Here is a 25,151-nt window from a genome sequence, read left to right as displayed (position 1 = left end):
CAATCATACAGGCAAGCTTTCCAACATTCCAAACCCCTTAAGTGTGTGACCCGTTAGGTTCATGTGTAGGTGGTCGTGATCGAAAATCATTTCCGAATCACAAGTCAATAGCGGCACCTAGCAGGGCATAGTGACTCACAAATACACATAAAGATCATATCGGCCGAACCATAGATATACTCATACACCGATCCCTTTGCCACACGATACCAGTCAAGCTCAAAGCGAGATGCGTGCCACCTTTGTGATAGCTCGACCATTCTCTCGATCTAATAGTGGATTCTATTCATAACTAATCTTTAGTCATCATAATTAACTCTTTAATCACTTTGGCATGGTCATGCACTTTCAAATCCAACTATCTCGAGGGCCCCAGAGATATCTCTCCCGTTATCTAGGAGGAGCAAATTCCATCTTGATCTGCTCACATCCCATTCCATGTTTCATGACACACCTGTAAGCTACTTTTGTAACTACCCAGTCACGGAGTAGCGTTTAGCAGTCCTAAGATGCACCACTACACACAGTGGGAAACAATGGCGATCTCAGGTCTAAGAATCCAGTAGGTATAACACTCAAGAACAACTGATGGCACATACAAAATAACAATCCCAACATTGTCTTGGAGTGGGTCAATCCAACACCGTGTTCACCAACATGTGTCCACATCATTAATCCGATATCTCCATATCCATGATCCGTGAAACATGATCATCAATTAATGCATGTGCTAGTCTCAACGTCGTTGTTGTCCCACACAACGACATAAACTAGGGATAATTTAGAATCATATCATTGTCAACAAAGAGTTTCACGAACAAGTCACATACTTGATAATCATTGCAAAAAATAATCATCCATGGAACAAATAACAATTATTTATCATTACATAAACATACTCATGACACAAAAATCTCCCACGCACACTAGAATCACTAATGTAAGTATCTAATACCCATAGATCTCATGTGCGCCTCATGCTTTGGTTGTGGGAGAGGCTTCGTCAACGGATCAGCAACATTTGAATCCGTGTGCACCTTGCAAACCTTCGCATCACCTCTCTCAACAAAGTTACGGATGAGGTGATACTTCCGCAGTATATGTCCGGACTTCTTAGTTGTTCTAGGCTCCTTTGCTAGTGCAACGGCACCACTATTATCACAATAGAGATCCACTGGACTGGACGCATTAGGAACAACACCCAAATCAGAAACAAACTTTCTGATCCAAACAGCTTCTTTTGCAGCTTCGGAAGCTGCAATATACTCGGCCTCTGTCGTCGAATCAGCCACCGTATCTTGCTTGGAACTCTTCCAGCTCACTGCCCCACCATTGAGGCAGAAAACAAAACCGGATTGCGATTTGGAGTCATCTTTGTCTGTTTGAAAACTAGCATCGGTGTAACCCTTTACAAGGAGCTCATCTTCGCCTCCAAATATTAGGAACATATCCTTAGTTCTTCTCAAGTACTTAAGGATACTCTTTACAATTGTCCAGTGAGCTTCACCGAAATCTGACTGATACCTGCTCGTAACACTAAGAGCAAAGGAAACATCTGGGCACGTGCAAAGCATAGCATACATGATCGACTCTATGGCTGAAGCATAAGGAATCGTACTCATCCTCTTTTGCTCATCAGGTGTTGTAGCACACTGACTCTTGCTTAGAGCAATGCCATGTGACATTGGCAAGAAACCTTTCTTGGAATCTTGCATATTGAACCGATTCAATATCTTATCAATGTACGTGTCTTGGCTTAATCCAATTAGCCTTTTTGATCTATCTCTATATATCCTAATACCCAGAATGTAAGCCGCCTCTCCTAAATCCTTCATCGAAAAACTCCTTTTCAATGAGGTTTTAACGGCTTCAAGCATTGGAATATCATTTCCGATCAATAATATATCATCCACATATAGGACCAGAAACACAAGTGCGCTCCCACTAGCCTTTTTGTAAACACAAGGCTCATCTTCATTCTTGATGAAACCAAACCCTTTGACTACTTCATCAAAACGAATATTCCAACTCCGAGATGCTTGCTTCAATCCATAGATGGACCTCTGAAGCTTACATATTTTCCCATCATTTTTAGGATCGACAAAACCCTCAGGCTGTGTCATATACACATCCTCACTTAGATGTCCATTAAGAAAAACGGTTTTGACATCTATTTGCCATATCTCATAGTCATAATATGCGGCAATTGCTAGAGAATCCGAACAGACTTTAGCATTGCGACGGGCGAAAAGGTTTCCTCATAGTCAACACCTTGAATTTGTCGGAAACCTTTCACCACCAATCGTGCCTTATAGATGTGAACATTTCCATCCATGTCTAATTTTTTCTTAAAAATCCACTTACAGTCGACAGGTCTTACACTGTCAATCTGATCGACCAAGTTCCAAACTTGATTATCATGCATGGATTTTAACTCGGATTCCATGGCTTCAAGCCATTTGTCGGAGTCGGGTCCCATCATTGCTTCTCTGTAGGTCAAGGGCTCATCATTTTCCATCAATAATACGTGGCGCTCCTCCGTAATAAGGAGGTTGAGCTTGTCAGTAGCGCGACGTGCCCTTATAGACCTTCGTGGGGCTGGTGCCTCAACTACGGGTTGTGCAACATCTTGCACATCCCGTGGATCTTCAGTGGGTGCTGAAACAGTTTTGGGTGTTTCCTGAATTTCTTCAAGTTGCACCTTGCTCCCACTAAATCCTTTTGAGAGAAACTCCTTTTCTAAGAAAACACCATTGCGAGCGACAAACACTTTGCCTTCCGCCTTATTGTAAAAATAATATCCTTTGGTTTCCCTAGGATACCCCACAAAGAAGCATTTGTCTGACTTTGGAGTGAGCTTATCTGATATCAAACGTTTGACATAAGCCTCACACCCCAAACTTTGAGAAAAGATAATCCGGGACGCTTCCCAGTCCATATCTCATATGGTGTTTTCTCAACAGACTTACGTGGAACCCTATTCAGTGTGAACGCAGCAGTTTCAAGAGCATAACCCCAAAATGACAATGGAAGATCAGCTTGGCTCATTATGGACCTAACCATGTCCAACAAGGTTCGGTTCCTCCATTCGGATACCCCATTCCATTGAGGCGTTCCGAGCGGAGTTAGCTGCGGAATAATTCCACATTGCTTCAAATGATCACCAAATTCAAGGCTCAAATATTCTCCTCCACGATCAGATCGCAGAAATTTAATTGTCTTGCCTAATTGATTTTGTATTTCATTCTGAAATTCTTTGAACTTTTCAAACGATTCAGACTTGTGTCTCATTAAGTAGATATAGCCATATCTACTAAAGTCATCAGTGAAAGTAATGAAGTACTGAAAACCACCTCTGGCTATTGAGCTCATTGGTCCACATACATCGGTATGTACAAGTCCCAACAAGTCACTCGCCCTCTCACTCTGACCAGTGAAAGGCGCTTTGGTCATCTTTCCAAGCAAACAAGACTCACATGTGTCAAATGATTCAAAATCAAATGAGCTTAACAATCCATCTTTATGGAGTTGTTCAATGCGCTTCTCATTTATATGACCTAAGCGACAATGCCAAATAAAAGTGGGATTCAAATCATTTGGTCTAAGCCTCTTAGTATTAATGTTACAGATAGATTTATCCTCAAGATTAAGAACATATAATCCATTCACCAATGGACAATGAGCATAAAAAATACCATTGCAAAAGATAGAACAACGTTTGTTCTCTATTACAATCTTAAAATCACCAACTTCTTCCAAACATGAAGAAGAAAAATAATGTTCTTGCTCAAAGCAGGAATGCAATAATAATTATTTAATTCCAAAACTAATCCGGAGGGTAGAGACAAGTGGTAGGTGCCGACCACCAATACCGCAACCTTTGCGCCATTGCCGACACGAACGTCCAACTCGCCTCTTGCAAATCTTCTAGTCTCACTTAGACCCTGCAATGATTTGCAAGTGTGAATCATCGATCCAGTATCAAATACCCATGATTCACTGGAAGATAATGCAATATTAATTTCTATAACATTTATACCTGAAGTGGAAGTCTCACTTCCCTTCTTCTTCTTTTCTTCCAAGTACTTCTTGCAGTTCCTAGACCAATGTCCCTTTTCATGATAGTGGAAGCATTCATCCTCAGAAGTAGGGCCAGATTTGGCCTTAGGTGCTGGCTTTAGCTTAGAGCCCGAGGACTCACCACTGGAACTCTTTTCCTTGCCTTTACTTTTGGGATTAGGAGGCATTCAACGCTTCATATTTTTGTTCCCCTTCTGAATCATCATCACATGATTGGGATTCTTCTTAATACTCTCCTCTGCTGTCTTTAGCATCCCATGCAACTCACTCAATGTTTTATCCAAGCCATTCATCTGAAAGTTCATGATAAAAGGCTCATAGCTCGCCGGGAGCGACTGGAGAATAACATCAGTAGCCAAGTCTTGGTGAAGTTCAGAACCAAGTCTGTCCAAAGTCTCAATGTAACCAATCATTTTGATCACATGAGGATTGACCGGGCTACCTTCTGCCAGCTTGCACGCAAACAAGGACTTTGAGATATTGAACCTCTCAGTCCTGACTTGGTTCTGAAACATCCCACGCAGCCCCTCGATCATGGTATGAGCATCCGCATGGTCATACTGCTTCTGCAGATCAGGGGACATGGTGGCGAGCATCAGATAGCTGACATCAAGTGAGTCATTGTAGTGCTTCTCATAAGCTCTGCGATCGGCAGCAGTTGCATTGTCAGGGAGATCATCAGGATATGGCTGCTCAAGAACATACACATTTTTCTCTTGCCTGAGAACAATTCTCAGGTTGCGGTACCAATCAATAAAGTTTGTTCCATTCAACTTTTCTTTCTCAAGAACAGAACGCAAATTGAAAGCGGAATTGTTACTGCCAGACATGATCTACAACATTAAAGTAAAGCAAGATTTCAGCACTAAGTTTATGTAAAGACTTTCATTAACTGATTTAACAAAAGACAACCTATTGTATCAAAGTCATCTTCCCACTAATGACATATAGTGGTTCAAGATCCATAATCACTAAAATTCTAGTGAGCTTTAGCATCACGGCTAGAAAAGTAGTGATACAGGTAAGTAACAAATTACTAATCACATCTCTATGCGACTCTTGTTTGTTGGGTGGCATCCAATGCCCCGGCCCCAACCCTATGACTTAAAGCCCAAAACTGTTTTGATAGCTTTGCTGAGTAAACCAATACTATGCTTGTGAATGTCCGACATCCACCCTATACAAAAGTGATAGATGAGGGTACTATACTTTGGTAAACCTACCACACAACGATCAAAATTTATAGGTGCAGCTATTGGTAAAAGGCATCAAAAACTCAACATTTTCTGAGGGAAGCTATTCTATCATGATTAAAGCATCCACCATATGTAAAAGCATGAAAGAATAGTATGACAGGAAAATAAACATCACAGGCATATAATCATATTATATTGTGAATAGTATGGCCTCTTGCATCACAATGGGCTCCATCGCCATGGTTCCAAGGTGACCTCCATTGCCATCCGTCCTGTCTTGTGGTGATCATCATCGCCATCATGAATGAAGCCTCCATGAAAAGATACTAAGCTACTACATCTAATAGCTAGTGAAATAATTACATGAGAATTCAAACATCACAAGTTGACACGCAGGTCGTTATACAATAATGGTGCAACCTCAACCCGGTTGTGTTAACTTGCGACACGCAGGCCGCACAAATCATCACATACATCATCACATGACATTGAGGCCATACCATTCACATCACACCCTGCAAAAACAAGTTAGGTGTACGACGTGTTCTACCAAAGTAGCGCTTAGGAAGCCGCTACAGCGAGAAAGCAACGGCGGTCCCGCAAGTCAGAGTGATCGCATCACCTCAAATCCGATCCATTCATAATGCCTCAATTTTCACTAGGTCAATCACATTGACCGTGCAAACTTTGCACTTGAGAAGACTGCATCTACACATGACCTCGATCTGTTGGTCCAATCTGCTGACTTATGCACACAGTTAGTCCCGATGGTGATTCCAGCCGGTAGGGACATGTCGTATGCATAATAGAGAAAGAACACAAACTAATCTTTTGTCACATGCCGCGCAATCAACTCGCTCTAGTTTTAACCCCTTATGACCAATTGATCTAATCAAACCGTGCAAAAGTAAAGAATCCAATCTACTACAACAACATATCACCTATATGCAAATGATCCAGACCAAAAACTACGCAAGATGGCTCTGGTACCACTGTAGAGAAACGGGTAGGCTACGCTAGCATCACTACCGCATATACCCAAGATACTTGCGAGTAGAAGATCATAGATCGTTACCACTAAACGCGCAGCGCAGCGGAAGAAGTCGCGCGTCGATGTAGAGGAAGTAGTCGATCACGTCCCACGAACCGAGCTCCTCGTACTTGATCCCAGCAGCCGATCAGCGCAGCAGTCGCAGCAGCGCCTCCACGGAGTCCACACGTACGAGGATGAAACGCCGGGCGTCGGTGTGCTAGCACTGCACGCACGGCATGGGCGGCGGCCGAGAGAGAGAGGGAGGGGCGGCGGCTAGGAGGTGGCGCGGCTCACAAGTTGTCGCCCCCCTAGCCCCTCCCTCGTATATATAGGGCGTACTAATGAGCTTCTATCTCATAGGCCCATTAGTAATCCTAATCCCTCTTGGATCAATATCCTCTTGGGCCTTTAAACCGTATTGTGATGATGGGCTCTTGGGCATATCACCAACACAACTTACTGTGCCCACCCCGCCCCCAAGACCAACCATGGAAAAAGCTGAATAATTTTTGCACAAACAACTAAACATAAAAACAGATTTAGAGTTATCTCCTAGTCGGCTCGAAAATTGACACTAGCCCAATTTTGCGGGGCTCGCGCGATTGTGCCGGTTTTAGTTTCATTTCGCCTGACGCAAAATTGTTTATGTACCGTTGATGCGTTGCAGTGACGGGCCGTTCTCTCAAATGAGGTGAAAACGAGCTTGCCGATGACGACGACAACCAATTTTTTTTCCTTCACATGTCCTTGCTACGGTTGCGGTACATTTGATGAACAATAGAGAAACCTAAACCGTGCCAAACACAAACAGGCTCCAAGTTTAGCATATTGTCAAGTTTTTTTGCCAAGTTAGACTATAGAAATATTTTGGTGGGTAGCATCCACGAAAATTATACGGAATCAAGCATCTAATCTAAATGGGTAATAGCTGATAATTTCTGTGTTCGGCTGGTAGGGTGGGGGCTGCTCCCAGCAGCCAGCAGCAGCCAGCGGCACGGAGCCAGCAGCAGCTAGCAGCACGGCACCAGCCCCCCACCCCACCAACCGAATACAGTGAATTGTGGTCCAGCTGGCTCCCACGTTAGGATACCAGCCAGATCAGCCAGCAACGGTCACTTCCCACCTCGCGCCGGGCGGCACAATCACCACGACCACTCGCTGCCCTCCACGTGGCACCTACCTCCTTCTACCCCTCTTCCCCCAACGGCTATTTCACTACCAACCCCCCGCACATCGCCGCCTGCCGCGTCCACTCGCCTTGACCGCGAAAAACAAAAGGGAAAAGAAAAGAAAAGAAAAAGAAACCGCGCGGCACCAAACAAGGAGGGAGAGGGAAGAGGGTGAGGAGGAAGAGAGGAGAGAGAAACCCTAATCGAAATGGGCAAGCTCCTCTGCGACCCCTCCGCCGCCGCCGTCGCCGAGGCCCTGCCGCCGTCCCCCGCCCCGGCCCCGCCGCCGCCGCTCCTCGCCTGGCCCTCCCCGGGCCCCGCCCTCGAGGCCTCCACCGCGCCCGCGGGCTGGGACGCCGTCTGGGCGCTCGAGGACCAGCAGCGCCGCCGCCTGCTCCGGATCTGGGAGCGGGGCGTCGCGTGGAAGCCCTCCCCGCCGGGCGGCGAGGAGGCGGCGCCGGCGCCCGTGGTCTTCCGCCTCGACCACGGCGGGGAGGTCGACGCCGACGGCAACTGCCTCTTCACCGCCGCGCGGACGGCCGCCGCCGCCAAGGCCGACGCGCGCGAGCTCCGGCACCGCGCCGTGCGCCGGTTCGCCGAGGTCTACGCCGCGGCGGGGGAGGACGACAGGGGCGCCGTTGACGCGGCCGTGGGGCACCTCTACGCGCCGGATCTCAAGGCTGGGTGGGGCGTCCACGTCGTGCAGGAGATCAAGGTGCTCGCGCCCAAGGCCCAGCGCGACGCGCTCGACGCGGCAATCCAGGAGCTCGTCGATCTTGGCATCCAGAGGTACCCGCACATGCACCTCCCGGATCTAGTCTCTCTGCTATGGCTCAAATCTTTGGTTTTTCTTTTTTGGTCTCGGCGGGTCATGCGATCTGAAAGCCTCGCCTTTTCTATTCTTTTACTGATTATTTCGTTATTCATGTTCTTAGTCTCATCAGAGCACATGCAATGTTCCTATCTTGCATTCTTGAAGTTGAAAGAAAAAAGAAGCCCCGATTCCACCAATATACTTGTTCTTAAGACAAAAGTTTAGTCATTTCAGGTGATCTGCATCTAGCGATTCGTGATTCCTTTAGCTCTTTTGGATGTCACCATACGCACAAGCACTGATTGATCCAATCTTGTGGCATCACGGAGATGCAGGAAATTGCCTCGCGACTTCAAACGAGATGTCCTAGCATGTTATCCTTGATAAAATGGTCCAGGAAGGACGAAATCATTCTTTAAGTTCTGTGACATGAACGAGATGTCAAATTCTGAAAGGCTTGCGAATTGAGACCTAATTTCTGAAATTTCTCGACATGAATGCCGCTGTAATGAGAGCAACTTGGGTTGCATGTGGATTAAATCCCAGCACTCCATTTAGTACCAACATGCTTGACCCTGGTACAATTGTACATCTTAATCACATAATCTCTACTAGTTTTGTGCTAGTTTGGGTTTCCTTGGCCTTGTTCAATTGTGGACAACCTACAGAGGCTGGTCATTGACCCTCTGGGTTTTTGGAGTCCAGTGTGCTTATGTCACATCTTTATGTTAATTGCTTTGCAGGGAAATTGCAGCTGAAACTATCTACAAGGAGAGATGTATCGCTGTAAACAATGGAGAAAGTTGGGCCAAGTATATGTCCATTTCTGGTTCCGCAGAGGATGAGCATGACATTATCACCCTGCAGTACACAGAAGAGGGCTTACTAACAATCGATGAGAACAGGGATGGCCGCGCAGCTGCATTTGGTGATGATATTGCCATTGAGTGCCTGGCAAACGAGTTCAAGAGAGAAGTTTATGTGGTAAAGTCTGAACGTGTGATATGATATATTTCCTAATTATGGCACACCATAGAACTAGCCATTATGTTATATCTGCATTGGTACTTTGGTAGCTGAAATGTAGCCCTTTGTAATCTGATTGGGCCATTTTGTTTGTGCATTGATACAGGTGCAAGCTCATGGATCAGATGCAATGATTGATGAGGACAATTGTGTCTTCTTCCTCCCACATCGTCCTAGAGGAGAAATTTGTGGACCACCAATTTTTCTATTCATGAAAGGAACAGGTGTGATGCAGATTGCATACCTTGCTGTGTTTTCTCCTGCAAATTTGGTGATGTATCCACTTGAGTTAACTGTACAAATTTTTACTTGCAGCCTGGTGCGGTGCTGGTGCAGACCATTACGAGCCTTTGATTGCCACTGTCCTTCAGCATGTTACTCCAGACAAGGCAGCTGTTGTACTTTGAGGATGACTGTGGCTTTTTTCCTTAGTTTTTAGTCAGCAGTGGAGTTGAGACAATTTTGTTATTGGAGCTAGAGGTGCTGAATTGAGGAGCAACATCTTGCCCAAGAGAGGAGAGATATGAGTATCTGACTGTGTTGCAGGGTCTTGCCTGCTTCTGAATCTTTGTACCATGATTCGCTTTGTATTGTGATTTTGTTGTTGTTGTATGTTTATGAATATGTTCTGACTAGTGAGGATATTCAGAGAGTGGTAGAATACCGGATCTAGATTTTTTGGGGTCTGATGTTGTTTGCCATTGTCAGCCGGCATTTTTGTATTACCTCTTTTGAGGATTGTTTTTGTTGCCTGAGTTTAGGGAATCATTATTGGACATTTGGAATGGAATCAATTCCTTTTTGGTGTTTAACTCTACCCTGTCAACCTTTGTTATTGCTCAACCTTCTGTTGTACTACCAGCTATTAGTAGAGTAAGAAACTATTGATGCTTTCTCGCTGCAAGTCATGATGGATAGCTAGGTATGGGTTCAAAAAAACGCACTGGATGTTCATATGCAAAGGCGAGAAAGCTATAGGATGTACAGAGGCGAGGTCTCCATATGTAATTACGTCCTGTGTTGTAAAATGAATTTTTTTTTTAGTCTATGCAAAATGGGTAATGACTGATGAGTCTGTCACTCTGTTCGCTGTGCTGTGGCTGGTGCTGATTTGTTGTGAGATAAAAGTACTACTGGTGGCTGTTGGTTTGGTGTGAGAGAAAAACTTGTAAAATGAATTTTTTTAGTTAGATGCAAAATGGGTAATGACTGATGAGTCTGTCACTCTGTTCGTTGTGCTGTGGCTGGTGCTGATTTGTTGTGAGAGAAAAGTATTGCTGGTTGGCTGCTGGCTGGTGCTGGTTTGATGTGAGAGAAAAACACTGTTTGTTAGATCTCCATGCATAATTTGTAATTACATCCTGGGTGTCTACTAAACCTTGCAGGAGTTTAGATGCAAAATGATTGATGACTGATGAATCTGTAAATGTTTCAGTGAATTTGCAGTGAAAGATGTATGGGTTTCATCGTGTTCTGTGTTACTCGACTGTACTGATAACTTTGCTTTCTCTTGTTCCCTGCTTTTATTCGACACCAGATTTAGCTTTTACAAACGATTTGAATTTGGTTTCATCTCAGCAGTCCTTGCTATTGTTTTTCAATGTTGCAAGATCGTATTAGTTGCTGAGGCAAAATCAGAGGGCGCCATAACAAAATGACACCAGCTTGCCACCTGAAATTTTATAGGTCAGTGGAAAGTTTTACTGAATCATATGCCTACAATTTAGCCGGGGATTAAATCTAACTGTGCAAGGTGAAAAATTCATCTTATGGCTGAAATACACACACGAGGGAAATACAGAATCATCAGGGCAACGACCAGAATCACAGGCTCAGCTATTGTCACACTAGAATTGGGGTCTGTTTGGTTGGAGAACAAGGCTATCCTATCCATGTATTTCGTAATTTCAAACCAAAAGCCTCAGAAACTGGGCTGCATCTCCTATTCCACGGCGTCCATCCAACCAAATGGACCCTTAGTCAACCATCTAAGAAAAAGAATATAGACTTAAGTCTTTTGTTTGCTAAACAGAAGAGCTTTTGAGTTAAGAGTACAGCTTCTATTATTTCGAAGGAATAGCCAGCAACCCTGTTTGATTGGGAACGAAATCACATTTTCTTGCATTACAATGTTGTTTCAGCAAATGGTAGAAGCAGTTTTCAGTACAAACACAAGAATTTCAGTGTCAAGTTTCTGATGAAACAGTGGCCAAGGCCGTTTTTATTTGGTCTTCACCTTTTCAGCTTGAAATGCTCCACAGATCTTCTTCCAGGATCTCATGGCAATGAGTGTTGGTATCACAACCCACGAACTGTTCGCACCAATGAAGTATGCCCAGAAGTAGAAGGGACTGGCCCAGAAATTGAAGCCATCCAAGGAGGCAGTAATGAAGTAAACCAAGCATCCATAGAGTTGACCCAAGCAGACAGTGAACTGAAGAATATGGCTGTAGGACTTCCGGGATGCAATAGCGTAGCTGCAAGCAGCAAGCTTTTGGTGAGATGAAGTAAACGTTACATCATTAATCCAAAATCACACAATCCGAACAACTGTAAACCAAAATTTCCTACTACTACAGGTAACATGTTCATAGTTTTATTCTGAATACAGTTTTACTGGACAAGTAAAAAAGGAGTTTTCCGATTCTACATTGATGTTCTGACAAAAAAAAAGCTATGAGGTTTTTCAGATTGTGCAAGAAATTCACTAGAAACAGCACATGGTATTCAAGATAGTGCTACTATCTCATGCGCAGTTGGATCAATTTGATCTATAAAAAGCCAAAAACACAGAACTGAAGCCTTCGCTGATGCATCTAATTACCAAACATCTAGTGTAAATCTACCCAACCAATCTAATTAGTGTCTGACAGAAGAGCAAGGCCTACTTCTAAAAGAAAATTTTGATCGTCAGGTTCCCTGGTGCCTTAATTCTAACAGAAAAATAAGATATCCTTATACAGCCTGAAATCTGAATGGGAGCTAACACCATCACCGAGCCAGGTTTTGACTGAACTTCATTAGTAACAGAAGACTAGAGAGGACTTGTAGCAGGCTGCATGTAGAGAAGTCGAGTAGGAATTGAGAAGACATACACAGCAAGAAGTGATGCAGGGCCTTCCAATACTGCGGTAATCCCTTCAACCGTAACAGTTGCGGTGTCCCTAGCAACGTACCTAGAGTCCCCCTTGCTGTACTCTTTCCCTGAACAAGGCAGAACCCAACCACTCTCATTTCAGCTTATCCAAAATACATTCTGATTTGGGACAATAATGGCAGTTGGCGATGCTGGCAACAACTTACAAAGTTCATCGAAGAAATTGGGGTTCTCCTTCTTGAAGAAGTTAGGGGTGAAGACGAAGGGACCCTCGATCAGTATGTGGGTCAACCCTGTGAATGCCCACCAGCACATGAGCAGACGGTCGGTCTTGGATAATCCGCCACATCTTCCTGCATGCAAAGACGTGACATGAGCTCAGAACTATAGTATCAGATTGCAAGACTACTCGTCTTGGGTTACGCGCAAGTCTCTGTTTATAGCTCTTATTTGTTGGGACTGTTGAATTCTGCAATCAAAGATGGGGTTGCAAATTCCAAGTCATCTTAGATGAGATACGCCCAGATTGTTTATAAAGCAGCAAATCATGATGCCCACAAGCTAACCAATTTTATAAATTACAAGGTCGCATCCAGTCTCACCAATCTTGGTTCTTAATTTTACATATCTGAAGTTCCTCGTGCTGACAAGATTGCAACTTTGGACAGTAAAATGTCAATTCCAAGAGGGAGGGAGTGAATCCGGGGTGATGGAGCGGGGGAACAAGCGGGAACAAGAGGGAGGGGCACAGAGTATGGGTACCGGAGATGAGCCAGATGGCGAGAAGGACGAAGAGGGAGGCGCCGATGTAGGTCACGAGGATCGGGCCCTGCGATAGCTGCAGCGGTACGAAGCCCGGCAGCTCCAGGTCCGCCGGCGCGTACGGGTGCCCCATTGCCGCCGCCCGCCTGATCTACCCGCAAGAGGGCCCTGCCGCCGCCGATCTGGGTAGAGCCGCCGCCGCAAGTCCGCAGCAGCAGCAACAGCAGACAGATGACAGAGGTTGACTGCTGGCGGACCAGGAGAGGATCGGAGGCACAGTATCCGAACGGGCAGAGGATACGGGGAATTGCACAAGTCGATGACATGTGGGGCCAGAAGGGTGGGAATTCATTGTTTGCTACTCTCCTCCGTTATTATGGGCAAATTTTGCCCAAAGTTAAGATTATAAATGTTTTTGCTACCGAAATACAAATATTAGCAAATTCTTTTTTTCAAAAATAGTATTAGCTATTTCACTTGTAAGTATGTATGTCTTCGAAAAATTCTAATTAAACTTAGAGGTTGTCTATATCATATTGTTTGTGTTTTATCTGTTGCCGCCAAAATTTTTAAACCATCCATTTGTTATCGATTCAGTGTCCATGTATTTTCTCGACGGCGGATCTACCTCGATAAATTTCAGCAAATTCGATGCTAAATCGCTATTCTAACACTCTAGATTCCAACGTTTATATGGATTGACCCCAATGGTCAAGACAACTAGCTCCACCTTTGTGTCTTCTTTTTTTGCACCTTCATAGACTATCTTCCTTCTTTAACTTCTATCGCCGATGAGCTTTTCCTCTTTTTTTTTTGAAAAGAAAAACTCTAATTCTGATCCCCCCTTGAAGACCAAGGAGAAAGGTTGCATTTGTTGCATACTACTAGTAGTAGTTAAAAAAAGAAGAAGTAGGGAACCAGATCCGCTCTAGAGGCCAAGCAGGCAAGAATCCATAGTTATTTTGAAAAAGAAATTCATTGCGGACCAAATTAGTTAAAGTAGCAGGGATCAAAGAGCTCAGGTCTGTAACGTGGTGGTGCCTACTGGTGGTGAAGAACATTAAAATTTAGTCTAAATAATCTAAAAGCTGGATTTTAGAAGAATCATATTCTAATCTTATATATAGTTATAAGTTAAAATAAAAATCTACTATACAAATAAGATCCAAGTGAGAGCATCTTAAAGAGCTCTTATTTTGAGTAAATTGGCTAAAAAAAGAAAAAGAACACAAAAAAACCCATCCAATAGATATTCTATCTTCCCCATATTCTATTCTGATCTTGTATCCCGGGAGCACCGCTGGGCAAAGATGTCCACACGTCCGGCCTTCCCGTTGCCTTGCCCAGCATCCACGTCCGCCCAGGCACCGTTACCGATGGTCTTGGCCTCCGCGTCCACACGGTGCAACTTCACGGGCGGCCAGCGGCACTCACGTCCAGGCGATGTAGTTTCAAGGAGCAGCGGCACTCACGTCCAGGGGCAGCGCCGGATTCACGTCCAGGGGCGGCGCCGCTACGTCATCCAAGGGCGACAGTGTGAGTTAAGGGGCGGCGGCGCTCATATCCAGCGCATCGCGAACAGATCGATCGCGGTGGAATCGGAAGAGCCAACAAAATCTGATGACGTGGACCTAATTTTGAATATAGCTATCCCACTTTACCTAGTCTCTTTGACTACCCCATAGAATTAGGTATTTTTCAATTTTATTAAGGGTCTACAAACTCCATATTTAAAAAAACAAAATACAAGAGCTTCTAGAGATTCTCTACTAACGAGATCACTGTCATTTTTATTTATATGATCCGTTCCGTTGGATGAGTCTCCTCTGCAGTACTGCAGGGAGACTCTCCCACTGACCTGTGGCCCCCTGAACCATGGGCCCGCAGGTCAGTGGCACCGAGTCCCTCTGCAGTACTGCAGAGGAACCGGTTCCCGTTCCGTTACCACCTCCAGCGGTGTGGCACGCACGCGCCGAGCACGGGCCGCACGAGACGAGCACTGGCCGAGGCGGTGCGAGGCCGCGTCGCGTCGGTTCGGCCGCTCGGTTCTGCGCGTCGCCCCCAATCAAACACCCCGACTCCTGCCTTCCTCCCCTCCCCTCCCCTCCCGTCTTCCGGCCGGGACGGGGCAGAAAGCCAAACCCTACCTCGCAGCGGCGGAGAGGGAGAGGTGGGTTGGGGTCGAAATCGGGGTGGCGAGGGAGGCGGGCATCTCGAGCTTCCGACCCCCGCCTCCGCCGGCCTCCTCCTCCCGTGCACGACTCGGCAGCGCGCGAGGCCGCCGGGCGATCCCTCTCTCGCCAACGAATCAGTCGGCGCTCCGCCGCAGCGCCGCTCGCCCCCGTCCCCCTCTCGATCGTCTGTCTGGTGGACTGGGCTGGAGTGGGGACCCCCTTCCGGAACGCACCCTCCTGGATTGGATTGGATTGGATTGGATTGGATTTGATTGGCCTCTTCCTCCCCCTTGTTTGTTGGTGATAACCCCTCAATTCTCCCATCCATCCATCCATCCATCATGGGTCGCAGCTTTGCTTGGATGCATTTCTTCTGACGAATTGGATCGCCTTTTTCTCCCCCCGATCAGAGCCCAAACGCCTGAGGTCTCCCGGGCCCGCCACCTCTTCCTCGCGCCGCGCCATGGACGAGGAGGACGGCGACCGGCGCCTGCTGCACAGCCTCGGCGTCACGTCCGCGAACATCGAGGACATCGAGAAGAGAATCCTCTCGCAGGCAAGTCTGGTCTCTCCCACTCCCTCCTCACGCCATCCGTATTCGTCCTGCAGCTCACCAACCAGAACCGTAGCAGTTCCCCCACAATCTGTAATTTCTGTACCATCTCATGTTGCGACCTTTGTGCGGCGTGCAGGCTCAAGCTGACCCAGAGCATGACGCGGAACAAGTGACGGCTGCCAATCACCACGAGAGGGGCGATGATGCGGCGCCTCAGGCTGATGCGCAGGCCAAGCTGCACCAGAAGCTGCGCTCCGTGCAGCTCGAGATCGATGCAGTAGCCTCCACCATTAAGAGAGCTAAGCACGCGGCCGGGAAGCAGGTTGACAGCTCGGACAGTGGTGACGTGCAAGATAAAAAGAAGCAGAAGCGTGCCGATCGCACCTCGCAGGACGATCCTCATGGAGGAGCCCTCCAGCAGGCGCTTGCCGCCGAGCGCCTTAAGAGCCTGAAGAAAGCTAAAGCTCAGATTCAGAAAGAGATAGTGCAGTTGGATCCCTGCCCATCGGGCTCGGACAAGCGGAAAGATAAGATGCTGGCCATGCTGGTTGAAGAGGAGCCGAGACGTAAGAAGAAGACACTAATGCCATCTCGAGAGCCCAAGAAGATGTTGGCGCCAAAACTGAAAACCATGAGCTACGATGATGACAACGACTTCGACGCTGTGCTTGATGGAGCATCTGCAGGATTTATGGAAACTGTGAGTATATGCCATATAGGGTCTCTTTTCCTGTCTTATTTGTTGTATTTCCCTGCCTTCTAATGTTCACACTTTGCTGTAGGAAAGGGAAGAATTGATCAGAAAGGGATTGCTGACACCATTTCACAAGTTGAAGGGTTTTGAGAAGCGTGTTGAATTACCTGAGCCTTCTCATAGGCAAAATGATCCCTCTGATCAAGTCGAAGAAACCATGGAAGCTTCCAGGATTGCTAAGTTTGCTCAGTCGATGCAGCAGATTGCACAAAGCCGTGCAACGACAAAATTGCTTGATCCAAAATCTTTACCTAAACTCGATGCACCTACTGCTCCATTTCAAAGGCTAGGAAGACCTCTAAAACGTTCTGTTTCTCCCAGTTCTGAGGAGCTGGAAAAGAAGAGACGAAGGAATAAGACCAAGAGGCCCTTGCCTGACAAGAAATGGAGGAAAGCAAACTCATCGAAGGAATCGCTATTGGAAACCGACGGTATGCTTGAGTGTGGTTTACAGTGCATAGCATTTGCTTCTGTAGGCCTTGCAGACGCTTATGTATTCTTTTTGCCTTTTGTTTATGTAAGTTGCTATAGTGAACTTAGTCTCTCTGTCTTTCGATGCAGATGAGGATGATCGGGTTATTGGGGCATCAATATCTGAGGATGAAGATCAAGCAGCAGAAGGTTTTGATGGTTTATCTCCTGTTATCCTTGAAGGTGGTTTGAGAATTCCTGGATCAATTTATGAGCAGCTATTTGACTACCAAAAAGTGGGAGTGCAGTGGTTATGGGAGTTACATTGTCAAAGGGCTGGTGGAATTATTGGAGATGAAATGGGCCTAGGAAAGACTGTGCAAGTCTTATCATTTCTTGGTTCTTTGCATAATAGTGGCATGTACAAGCCTAGCATTGTCATTTGTCCTGTAACCCTTTTGCAACAGTGGCAAAGGGAGGCCAGTCGGTGGTATCCGAAGTTTAAAGTGAAGATCTTACACGATTCTGTAAATGGTTCAGGTAAAAAGAGCAAGGCATATATTGATTCTGACAGTGAAGCCTCCTGGAATAGTGACAAGGAAGAGGTTAAACGTGGAAAGCCTGCAAAGAAGTGGGATGACTTGATTTCAAGTGTTGTTAATTCAGGATCAGGTTTACTTTTGACTACATATGAGCAGCTAAGAATCTTAGGGGAGAAGTTGCTTGATATAGAATGGGGATATGCTGTGTTGGATGAGGGTCACCGTATAAGGAACCCAAATGCTGAGATAACACTGGTGTGCAAGCAACTGCAGACTGTGCACAGGATAATCATGACAGGTGCACCTATTCAAAATAAACTTTCTGAACTCTGGTCCCTTTTCGATTTCGTGTTTCCTGGAAAGCTGGGTGTGCTGCCTGTATTTGAGACTGAATTTTCTGTGCCAATTACTGTTGGTGGTTATGCTAATACAACGCCATTGCAAGTGTCCACAGCATACAGATGTGCTGTTGTCTTGCGTGATCTTATCATGCCATACCTTCTAAGGCGCATGAAAGCTGATGTCAACGCACAGCTCCCCAAGAAAACAGAGCATGTTCTTTTCTGTAGTCTGACTCCAGAGCAGCGTGCTACATACCGTGCTTTCCTTGCTAGTTCAGAGGTGGAACAAATATTTGATGGCAATAGAAATTCACTGTATGGGATAGATGTCCTAAGGAAGATATGCAATCATCCCGATCTACTTGAGAGAGAACATGCTGCTCAGAATCCTGACTATGGGAATCCTGAAAGAAGTGGAAAGATGAAAGTGGCTGAGCAAGTTCTTAAAGTCTGGAAAGACCAAGGCCACCGTGTTCTTCTTTTCACTCAGACTCAACAGATGTTAGACATTTTGGAGAGCTTCTTGACAGCCTGCAACTACCAATACCGAAGAATGGATGGACTAACACCTGCAAAACAAAGAATGGCACTAATTGATGAGTTCAATAACACAGATGAAATTTTTGTTTTCATTCTGACCACGAAAGTTGGTGGCCTGGGTACAAATTTGACTGGTGCAAACAGGATTATTATTTATGATCCAGACTGGAACCCTTCAACAGACATGCAGGTACAGATTATTTTTGCACCAATTAGCTTTTAACTGCTTTTTTTTCGTGTGTGTATGCATTAGCAAGACTATAAGTACGCTTATTGTATCGGACCTAAAAAAGTTGCTGACATGAAAACTTGATGTCAGAGAGCGATAACATGATAGATGAATAGTTTTGAATTGTTATATGCTAAAGCATAATCTCCTGGTTATCTTTCCTTAGCTATGTGTACAAGTTCATTTTCCTGGCATAACATCTCTGCAAGCTTGCAGCAATATCTGATCACCACTGATTTGATTAAACTGTGTGTGATGTAGGCAAGGGAACGTGCATGGCGTATTGGGCAAACTAGAGATGTGACAGTTTACAGACTGATCACACGTGGGACAATAGAGGAGAAAGTCTATCATCGACAGATATACAAGCATTTCCTTACTAACAAAGTATTGAAAAACCCACAGCAGAGGAGATTCTTTAAAGCCAGAGACATGAAGGATTTATTCACACTACAAGATGATGAAGGAAATGGTTCAACTGAAACATCAAATATTTTCAGCCAATTGTCTGAAGATGTGAATATTGGGGTTCCAAATGAAGGCCAACAAGACCATGTACATATTGCTTCGACTCTGCCAAGCACCAGTGAGGCTGAACCATCTAATCGGGGGAATGGGAAAGTGGACGACAACTCTGACCAAGCAGATGAAGAATCGAACATTTTGAAGAGTCTTTTTGATGCCCAGGGCATTCACGTAAGCAATAGTATCTCATATCTAAGGAAAATTCGAATCCACAACATTTCAATTTTCTGAACTAGCATCCTGTTTTTTGAACTTGCTCAGAGCGCGATAAATCATGATGCCATAATGAATGCAAATGATGACCAGAAGGTGCGCCTAGAAGCAGAAGCCTCACAGGTGGCACAAAGGGCAGCTGAAGCTTTGCGTCAATCTCGGATGCTCAGAAGCCGTGACAGCTTTGCTGTTCCCACATGGACTGGAAGATCTGGTGCTGCTGGGGCACCGTCTTCTGTTCGCAGGAAGTTTGGGTCGACAGTCAACAGCAAGTTGATCAGTTCGTCGCAGCCGTCAGAAACTTCAAGCAGCAGGAGCCAAAGTCTTCCCGTAGGTGCTCTAAATGGCAAGGCGCTGTCGTCTGCCGAACTTTTGGCTAAGATTTGTGGAACCCGAGAGGGGGCTGCTTCAGACGCATTGGAACATCAACTCAACGGAGGATCAGGTTCCAATCACGTTCCGAGGACATCTGAGAACGGAGGCCGCTCATCTAACTCTTCTAACAGAAGCATGATCGTGCAACCTGAAGTCCTGATCCGTCAGTTGTGCACCTTCATACAGCAGAATGGCGGGTCTGCCAGCTCCACGAGCATAACTGAACATTTCAAGAGCCGCATACAGTCAAAGGATATGCTTCTCTTCAAGAATCTGCTGAAGGAAATAGCAATGTTGCAAAGAGGCGCAAATGGTGCCATGTGGGTGCTGAAACCTGATTACGAGTGATTGTAGCTGTAGTTCACAGGAGAAAAATTTTGCTCTGAGAGATTTTTTTTAGGAATTTTTTTCGGGGAATCTTTATGTGGTGGCTGACTGATCTTTTTTGTTAGGAATATAACTGAAAAGGAAGAAATTTTAGGATTTAGGAGATGCCTTGTGAATACAGGAATAGAAACCTTCACGGGTAGCCACTGGTAGAGTAACAGTGTTTGTAGGAGTCGTAGCTTGATACAGCTGTCTAGAACGTTGGGTGGCATGCTGTGCTCTCTTCCACTGGAAGCGTCAGCCTAGCCTGGTGGTGATTTTTGCACTAGTTTCTAGCATCTGAAAAGGTTCGTCAATCACTCAATTATGCACCTTGGATCGCAGCTGCTGGAGATGTGTCGGTTTAAAGTATGTTCAGAGATCGTTTACTGAATCTTCTGAAGCTGTAAAACATCATCACCACCAGTGTATAGCGTCTGGTTGGGCTTCTTGTGACGTGATTTGATTACGGAGGTTAACTGATACCATTAGTTTCTGTTTGTTTTGGGTCCTCAGTAATCGTATCACACTGTAAAGCGATACGGATCGTAGTATTTCATCTTTAGTTTCTACAGACAGGCACAGCTGGCACGACCCAAGTCATGCACAATTACACACGTGACATCGTCCTTGGCCTTGCTTGGCTGCTGTTATTCTAGCACACGTAGGCTAGCTTCCCCTCCACCACTCGAGTATCATCTGCAACACGTACGTGCATAGCAGCATATGGACCCATCACCCATCGACTCGACGGCGAGATCAATTCATGTTGCGGATAGATGGACGATGGATCAGGCGTGCGCCAGCTCCCTGGACACGCCGGCCTGGTACGGCGCCTCGCAGAACTCGCCGCCGAGGTCGTCGCACGCCTCGCCGGGGAACACCCTGCAGCAGCAATCCAACCGGAGTCAGTAACTGAGCAATCCAGCTTCAAGAACCGGTCACTAGTGTCAGCTGGTCGAGCTTGCTCACGTCTTCGGCTCGTCGTAGGACAGGTAGTCCCTCTCCACCTCCTCCTCCCTCCTGCCCGCGGCCGCCTCCGCCGCGCCGGCGAGCTTAGCCTCCGGGTACATCTGCGCGCTGCAGGCGTCGCCGCCGAGCAGCTCGCAGGCCTCCATGGGGAACACCCTGCAGCAGCATACAACGTCATGTATCTTGCTACACCAAAGCAAGAGAGCGGGAGCTCAACACCGCGTGATCGCCATGGTCGAGAGAGGGCTTGCACACTTACGAGAAGCTCGAGCTGTAGTCGACCTCGGCAGGGTCCGCCGCGACGATGGCGGCGGCCACGGTGGCGCGGACGCTCCTCCTTGTGGCCGGGACACGAGCGACCACCGTGCTCCTCGCCGCCAGCCTGCCCTTCACGGGCGCCGCGGCCGAGAACCCGACGGCTGTAGCGGCGGCGGCCTGCATCTTCTTCTGACCTGAACTTTCGTGTGTGATCAAGTGCTCTAGTGTGAAGTGTCTGCTTGGTTCAGTATGATCTGCAAAAGGCTTATCTATCTTGTGTGGAGCTTCCGAGTCTCCGTGAGGCTCCCTTATATACTGCAGGGCCACTGGGGGTCCCTGGTTTGGATAAGATTCTGGTATGTGTGGTATCCCCCAATTGGCGACCTGAATTGTTCTTGGAGCAAAGAGGGGCCCACCCCCCAAATGTTAGATCTTTTGAACCCTTTCGTATACCCTTGTCAAGATATTTCTACCTTTGATCCTGATAGTTATCTATCCTCAATTGTTGCAAAAAGGAAAACTAGCACAAGAAAAGGATGTTGCAAACAAGACAGCCTGCTCCAGATATTTTTCACTCCCATTGTTCATTTTGATTAAACAGCTATCGATGTATGGTGATGTGTGCTTCCAAACAAGCACAATTCAAGTGACCGTTAATAGACGAAAATTCCAGAATGAAAGAAAAAGCACCAGGGATAGGGGGTGATTAATCTGTTGCAGTTACACTACGTTAAAGAGCCACGATTATATATAATTATAATTATTGCCTTAACAAGGGAACAGGAAAAGGGCAGCAGCGACAGCAAGTATAATAAACTGAAGCATTACCATGACGAAAAAAAAGCCATACATCAGACAGTTCAGACACAGACCACAGAGTTTTCACATCAAATTAAGATCAAGGTACAGCACCATTTCTAACTGCGAAGCGATGCTCGAGGCACCGCTGGTAATCCTAGTTCATCCTCCTGCACCAAATCAGAAAAGAAGCAACCCTTAGCACCAGCTCAACCAAAAAAACTTCTAGCGGAAAAAAGTGGCCCTACCAGGTAGCAAATTCTAGAAGGCAAATACCTGAAACATTCAAAAGATAATTTGGTAAAACATATTGTCTGCTTCACCTAACCCACTACTGCATCAGGTCAAAGATATTTTCAATTAATCGGTGGTTCATTTCATTCCCAAGGGGTTAAAACATCAGAACTGCATTAAGTTAAGAATGTTGCGCAAACAAATCACCTGTTGTCCGCCTGCTGGGACTGCTGCAGGGCGTGTCGGTGCAGCAGGTAAGTTGAGGTCAGCATCAAAATCAGGTTCAGGTTGAAGGTACGACGGAACTGCAGCTGACTCGAACTCCATATCAGACTCCAAAGCATCCAGCTCTGCAATGTCCGAAGAAAAAGTTAGTAAGGACAGAAAACTGGGAATTATCTCCACAAAGCAAGCAATAAACATCGCCTGCTAGATGGCAAGGAAGAAAAAAAGGATATCTAGGGTATTAATATATTTGATCATTTGGAGTTTTAGACAACTGGCAAGTAACCATACTGCTATGTGATGTGTCAAAAACTATGGAATGCTGGAAGCCTTAAAATACAGGTAGAGATGTAATATAGCCAAGATGAAATTACAGCTTCCATACCCCCCATCAGTTCTTCCTCATCAACGTCATCAGGGATGTTGTAGCTTCTACCAAGAGTTTCTTGTATCTCATTGCTCACGTCCATCAGATCCGTCATTTCATCTTGCATATTCTATGAAATTGCAAGAAAGAGTAAGTAAAATGCAAATTACTGAAAGAGAAGGGTGAGTAAGCATCAAGCAAATCAGCAAATATTAAAGGCAGTCCATCAAGCATTTCCCACAATCTGGGTGATGTTGCAGGCTTGGAAAAACTGCACTTTATTGTATAGATACTAAATCACCTAGAAAGCTCCTAAAGATAAGGGTGATAATTCCAGGATACAGGTTACATAAGGTTATAAAACATCAGTAATAATATGTTCTCCCTTTGATCAAAGATTTGAACAGAAATCGAGAACTCCCTCCTTTTTTTTGTATAGATGTGTACTGGTAGGACTTTTGATACTAAAATAACGAAGTCCAGCAGAACAGAGTGTACCCAGGTCCCGACCAACAATACTCATATAGCCTTTCAGGAAACTCCCTATAGCGATTCAGTCCAGATGTGAAGCAAAAAAAATAGATATCACAAAATCTCAAAGTGCTGGGAGCAAGGGAATTCTATGAGACATACATCAATGTCCTCAATCTTGACCGTTTTCATCATTCCCTTGAGCTCCTTGTTCGCCGCCTTCATCGCATTCATCTGAGAAAGTAAAATAAACCACTAAATAAAACTGGGTATTGTAAGCAAGAATGAACTCGACAGAGAACAGATTTGAGGACGAACAGATTTGAGGACATTACAGTCTGCTGAGCGTCCTTGAGGCCATCGGCAGCGAAGGCAACTTGGTCGAGATTGTAGGTTTGGTTGTACAACATGTTGCGTTGCTCCTCGTACCTACGAGGCAAAGGGGGGCAATCTCAAATTGGTGTAAATGGATAATGGCTCCCTCCCTGCTGCTACTATTTCCGTTGACATTGCAACTAGCACGATAATCTCAAGTAGGGAACAGCAAACCAGCAGCAGGCAAGTAGCCAAAACCAAAGTGATTGTGGAAGTTGAAGGGCCCGGAATGGGGACACAGGGAGCAGGGAACGAACATGCGCTTGTGCTTGAGGAGCCGGATGGCGCGCGCCTTGATGGCTTCCTGGGACGGGCCGGGGCGGGTCCTGCGGATCTGCTCCTTGTACCTGGCCAGCTCCTCGTCCAGCTTCTTGATCTTCTCGTCCACCGTCTCGCCCCGCTTGTTTATCTGCCGGGTTGGATGATCCGCCCGCGTTGGAGACCGGATCATGAAACGAGGGTCAGATTAGAGTTGCCCATCGCCCACGAACCAATGCAGTTACAGCTACGAGAGGGAGAGAGAAGGGGGGGCAGCAGGAGCAGGACAGCAAGCAGCAGCTGCAGATTGCTAGAGGGCAGTGACAGACCCGCTCGGTGGCGTCCTGGATGGATGGGGGCGGGCCCTTGTCCTTCTTGGCGCCGAAGATCTTCTTCATCCCCGCTCCGCTCCGGTTGGCTGCCGGCGCCGCCGCAGGGGTCAGACGAGGAGTGGCCGAGAGGGAGCGAGGAGGGAGGGTTCTTCAGGCGGCGCGTGCGGAGCGGGGTCAGTTTTCGGAAACGAGATGTTTTTTTTTGAGAAACCGGGTTTGTATTTCATATAAAAATTTTGGTGGTTACAAAAAACGAGATGTTGACAGGGGTCTACCGGTCAAAACAAGATTTCAGCTGTTTTTGCTGCCATCGGCTGGGCTTTCCGTTGGTAGTGGGCTCATCATTCGGTCCAGCATTTCAAATTGAGCGCGGTTTTTTCTTTTTTATATTTTTTAAAAATTAAAATTTCAAAAATATATATCCATTTTGAAATATTTCAAAAATATCCCCGGTCGCCCCCTATAGGGCGACAGGCCTTAAGTATAATTTTTTTTTCAAATTCGCAATGAGGCCCCTGGAAAAAAAAAAGCCCTGTCGCCCCCCAACGGGTGACAGGGGCCTGTCGCCCAGCCCACGGGCGACCGAGCGGGCCCAGCCCACGGGCGGCAGGGGGGCCTGTCGCCCCCCCCCCCCCCGGGCGACAGGGGGGCCTGTTGC

The 25,151-nt window shown here is 46.2% G+C and overlaps 4 protein-coding genes and 1 pseudogene across 7 annotated transcripts; 2 read left to right on the top strand and 3 right to left on the bottom strand.

Annotated features, from left to right (window-relative positions):
- The first annotated feature begins 7,563 nt into the window (after positions 1–7,563).
- LOC120706300 lies at positions 7,564–10,130 on the top strand. The gene is made up of 4 exons (XM_039990913.1): positions 7,564–8,267; positions 9,036–9,276; positions 9,425–9,542; positions 9,634–10,130. The coding sequence occupies exons 1-4, from the start codon at positions 7,687–7,689 to the stop codon at positions 9,723–9,725; spliced, it is 1,032 nt and encodes a 343-aa protein (XP_039846847.1). The 5' UTR covers positions 7,564–7,686; the 3' UTR covers positions 9,726–10,130.
- A 1,226-nt stretch (positions 10,131–11,356) lies between these two features.
- On the bottom strand, positions 11,357–13,466 carry LOC120706299 (probable 3-beta-hydroxysteroid-Delta(8),Delta(7)-isomerase). Its single transcript, XM_039990912.1, has 4 exons — positions 13,178–13,466; positions 12,622–12,768; positions 12,414–12,522; positions 11,357–11,795 (listed from the first exon to the last, which is right to left on the bottom strand). The coding sequence occupies exons 1-4, from the start codon at positions 13,308–13,310 to the stop codon at positions 11,540–11,542; spliced, it is 645 nt and encodes a 214-aa protein (XP_039846846.1). The 5' UTR covers positions 13,311–13,466; the 3' UTR covers positions 11,357–11,539.
- A 1,768-nt stretch (positions 13,467–15,234) lies between these two features.
- On the top strand, positions 15,235–20,977 carry LOC120706295 (DNA excision repair protein CSB-like). 2 transcript variants are annotated; one of them, XM_039990909.1, is made up of 7 exons: positions 15,291–15,651; positions 15,762–15,907; positions 16,044–16,607; positions 16,690–17,092; positions 17,223–18,685; positions 18,986–19,420; positions 19,511–20,977. In XM_039990909.1, exons 2-7 carry the CDS (start codon positions 15,815–15,817, stop codon positions 20,183–20,185), a joined length of 3,633 nt encoding a protein of 1,210 aa, XP_039846843.1. In that variant the 5' UTR covers positions 15,291–15,651; positions 15,762–15,814; the 3' UTR covers positions 20,186–20,977. The 2 variants fall into 2 exon arrangements, with proteins under 2 accessions (XP_039846842.1, XP_039846843.1); XM_039990908.1 differs by having other exon boundaries at positions 15,235–15,907.
- LOC120706298 lies at positions 20,734–21,564 on the bottom strand (annotated as a pseudogene). The gene is made up of 3 exons (XR_005688241.1): positions 21,435–21,564; positions 21,176–21,331; positions 20,734–21,088 (listed from the first exon to the last, which is right to left on the bottom strand). The product of XR_005688241.1 is annotated as a light-regulated protein 1, chloroplastic-like (transcript).
- A 581-nt stretch (positions 21,565–22,145) lies between these two features.
- Positions 22,146–24,697, bottom strand: LOC120706297 (vacuolar protein sorting-associated protein 60.1-like). Of its 2 annotated transcripts, XM_039990911.1 has the most exons (8): positions 24,491–24,697; positions 24,161–24,312; positions 23,864–23,957; positions 23,691–23,762; positions 23,076–23,187; positions 22,673–22,815; positions 22,480–22,507; positions 22,146–22,401 (listed from the first exon to the last, which is right to left on the bottom strand). In XM_039990911.1, exons 1-7 carry the CDS (start codon positions 24,557–24,559, stop codon positions 22,493–22,495), a joined length of 657 nt encoding a protein of 218 aa, XP_039846845.1. In that variant the 5' UTR covers positions 24,560–24,697; the 3' UTR covers positions 22,146–22,401; positions 22,480–22,492. The 2 variants fall into 2 exon arrangements, with proteins under 2 accessions (XP_039846845.1, XP_039846844.1); XM_039990910.1 differs by lacking the exon at positions 22,480–22,507 and having other exon boundaries at positions 22,159–22,401; positions 24,491–24,696.
- Positions 24,698–25,151: the final 454 nt, after the last annotated feature.

This window comes from Panicum virgatum, chromosome 5K (genome assembly GCF_016808335.1).
Source record: "Panicum virgatum strain AP13 chromosome 5K, P.virgatum_v5, whole genome shotgun sequence".
NCBI lineage: Eukaryota > Viridiplantae > Streptophyta > Magnoliopsida > Poales > Poaceae > Panicum > Panicum virgatum.
The sequence above is the reverse complement of the archived record's forward strand: the minus strand, read 5'-3'. Positions and strand labels throughout refer to the sequence as shown.

Bases quoted from the DNA above. Each gene is read 5' to 3' on its own strand.
- LOC120706295 (XM_039990908.1), top strand. From the start codon at position 15,815: ATGGACGAGGAGGACGGCGACCGGCGCCTGCTGCACAGCCTCGGCGTC. The intron at 15,908-16,043 runs GCAAGTCTGGTC...TGCGGCGTGCAG, and splicing joins AGAAGAGAATCCTCTCGCAG to GCTCAAGCTGACCCAGAGCA. The intron at 18,686-18,985 runs GTACAGATTATT...TGTGTGATGTAG, and splicing joins ACCCTTCAACAGACATGCAG to GCAAGGGAACGTGCATGGCG.
- LOC120706297 (XM_039990910.1), bottom strand. From the start codon at position 24,559: ATGAAGAAGATCTTCGGCGCCAAGAAGGACAAGGGCCCGCCCCCATCC. The intron at 23,958-24,160 runs GTTCGTTCCCTG...TTTGCCTCGTAG, and splicing joins CTCCTCAAGCACAAGCGCAT to GTACGAGGAGCAACGCAACA. The intron at 22,816-23,075 runs GTATGGAAGCTG...CGGACATTGCAG, and splicing joins TGAGGAAGAACTGATGGGGG to AGCTGGATGCTTTGGAGTCT.
- LOC120706300 (XM_039990913.1), top strand. From the start codon at position 7,687: ATGGGCAAGCTCCTCTGCGACCCCTCCGCCGCCGCCGTCGCCGAGGCC. The intron at 8,268-9,035 runs GTACCCGCACAT...ATTGCTTTGCAG, and splicing joins GTCGATCTTGGCATCCAGAG to GGAAATTGCAGCTGAAACTA. The intron at 9,277-9,424 runs GTAAAGTCTGAA...GCATTGATACAG, and splicing joins TCAAGAGAGAAGTTTATGTG to GTGCAAGCTCATGGATCAGA.
- LOC120706299 (XM_039990912.1), bottom strand. From the start codon at position 13,310: ATGGGGCACCCGTACGCGCCGGCGGACCTGGAGCTGCCGGGCTTCGTA. The intron at 12,769-13,177 runs GTACCCATACTC...CTTTGCATGCAG, and splicing joins CGCCATCTGGCTCATCTCCG to GAAGATGTGGCGGATTATCC. The intron at 11,796-12,413 runs GTATGTCTTCTC...TGCTGCTTGCAG, and splicing joins CCTGCATCACTTCTTGCTGT to CTACGCTATTGCATCCCGGA.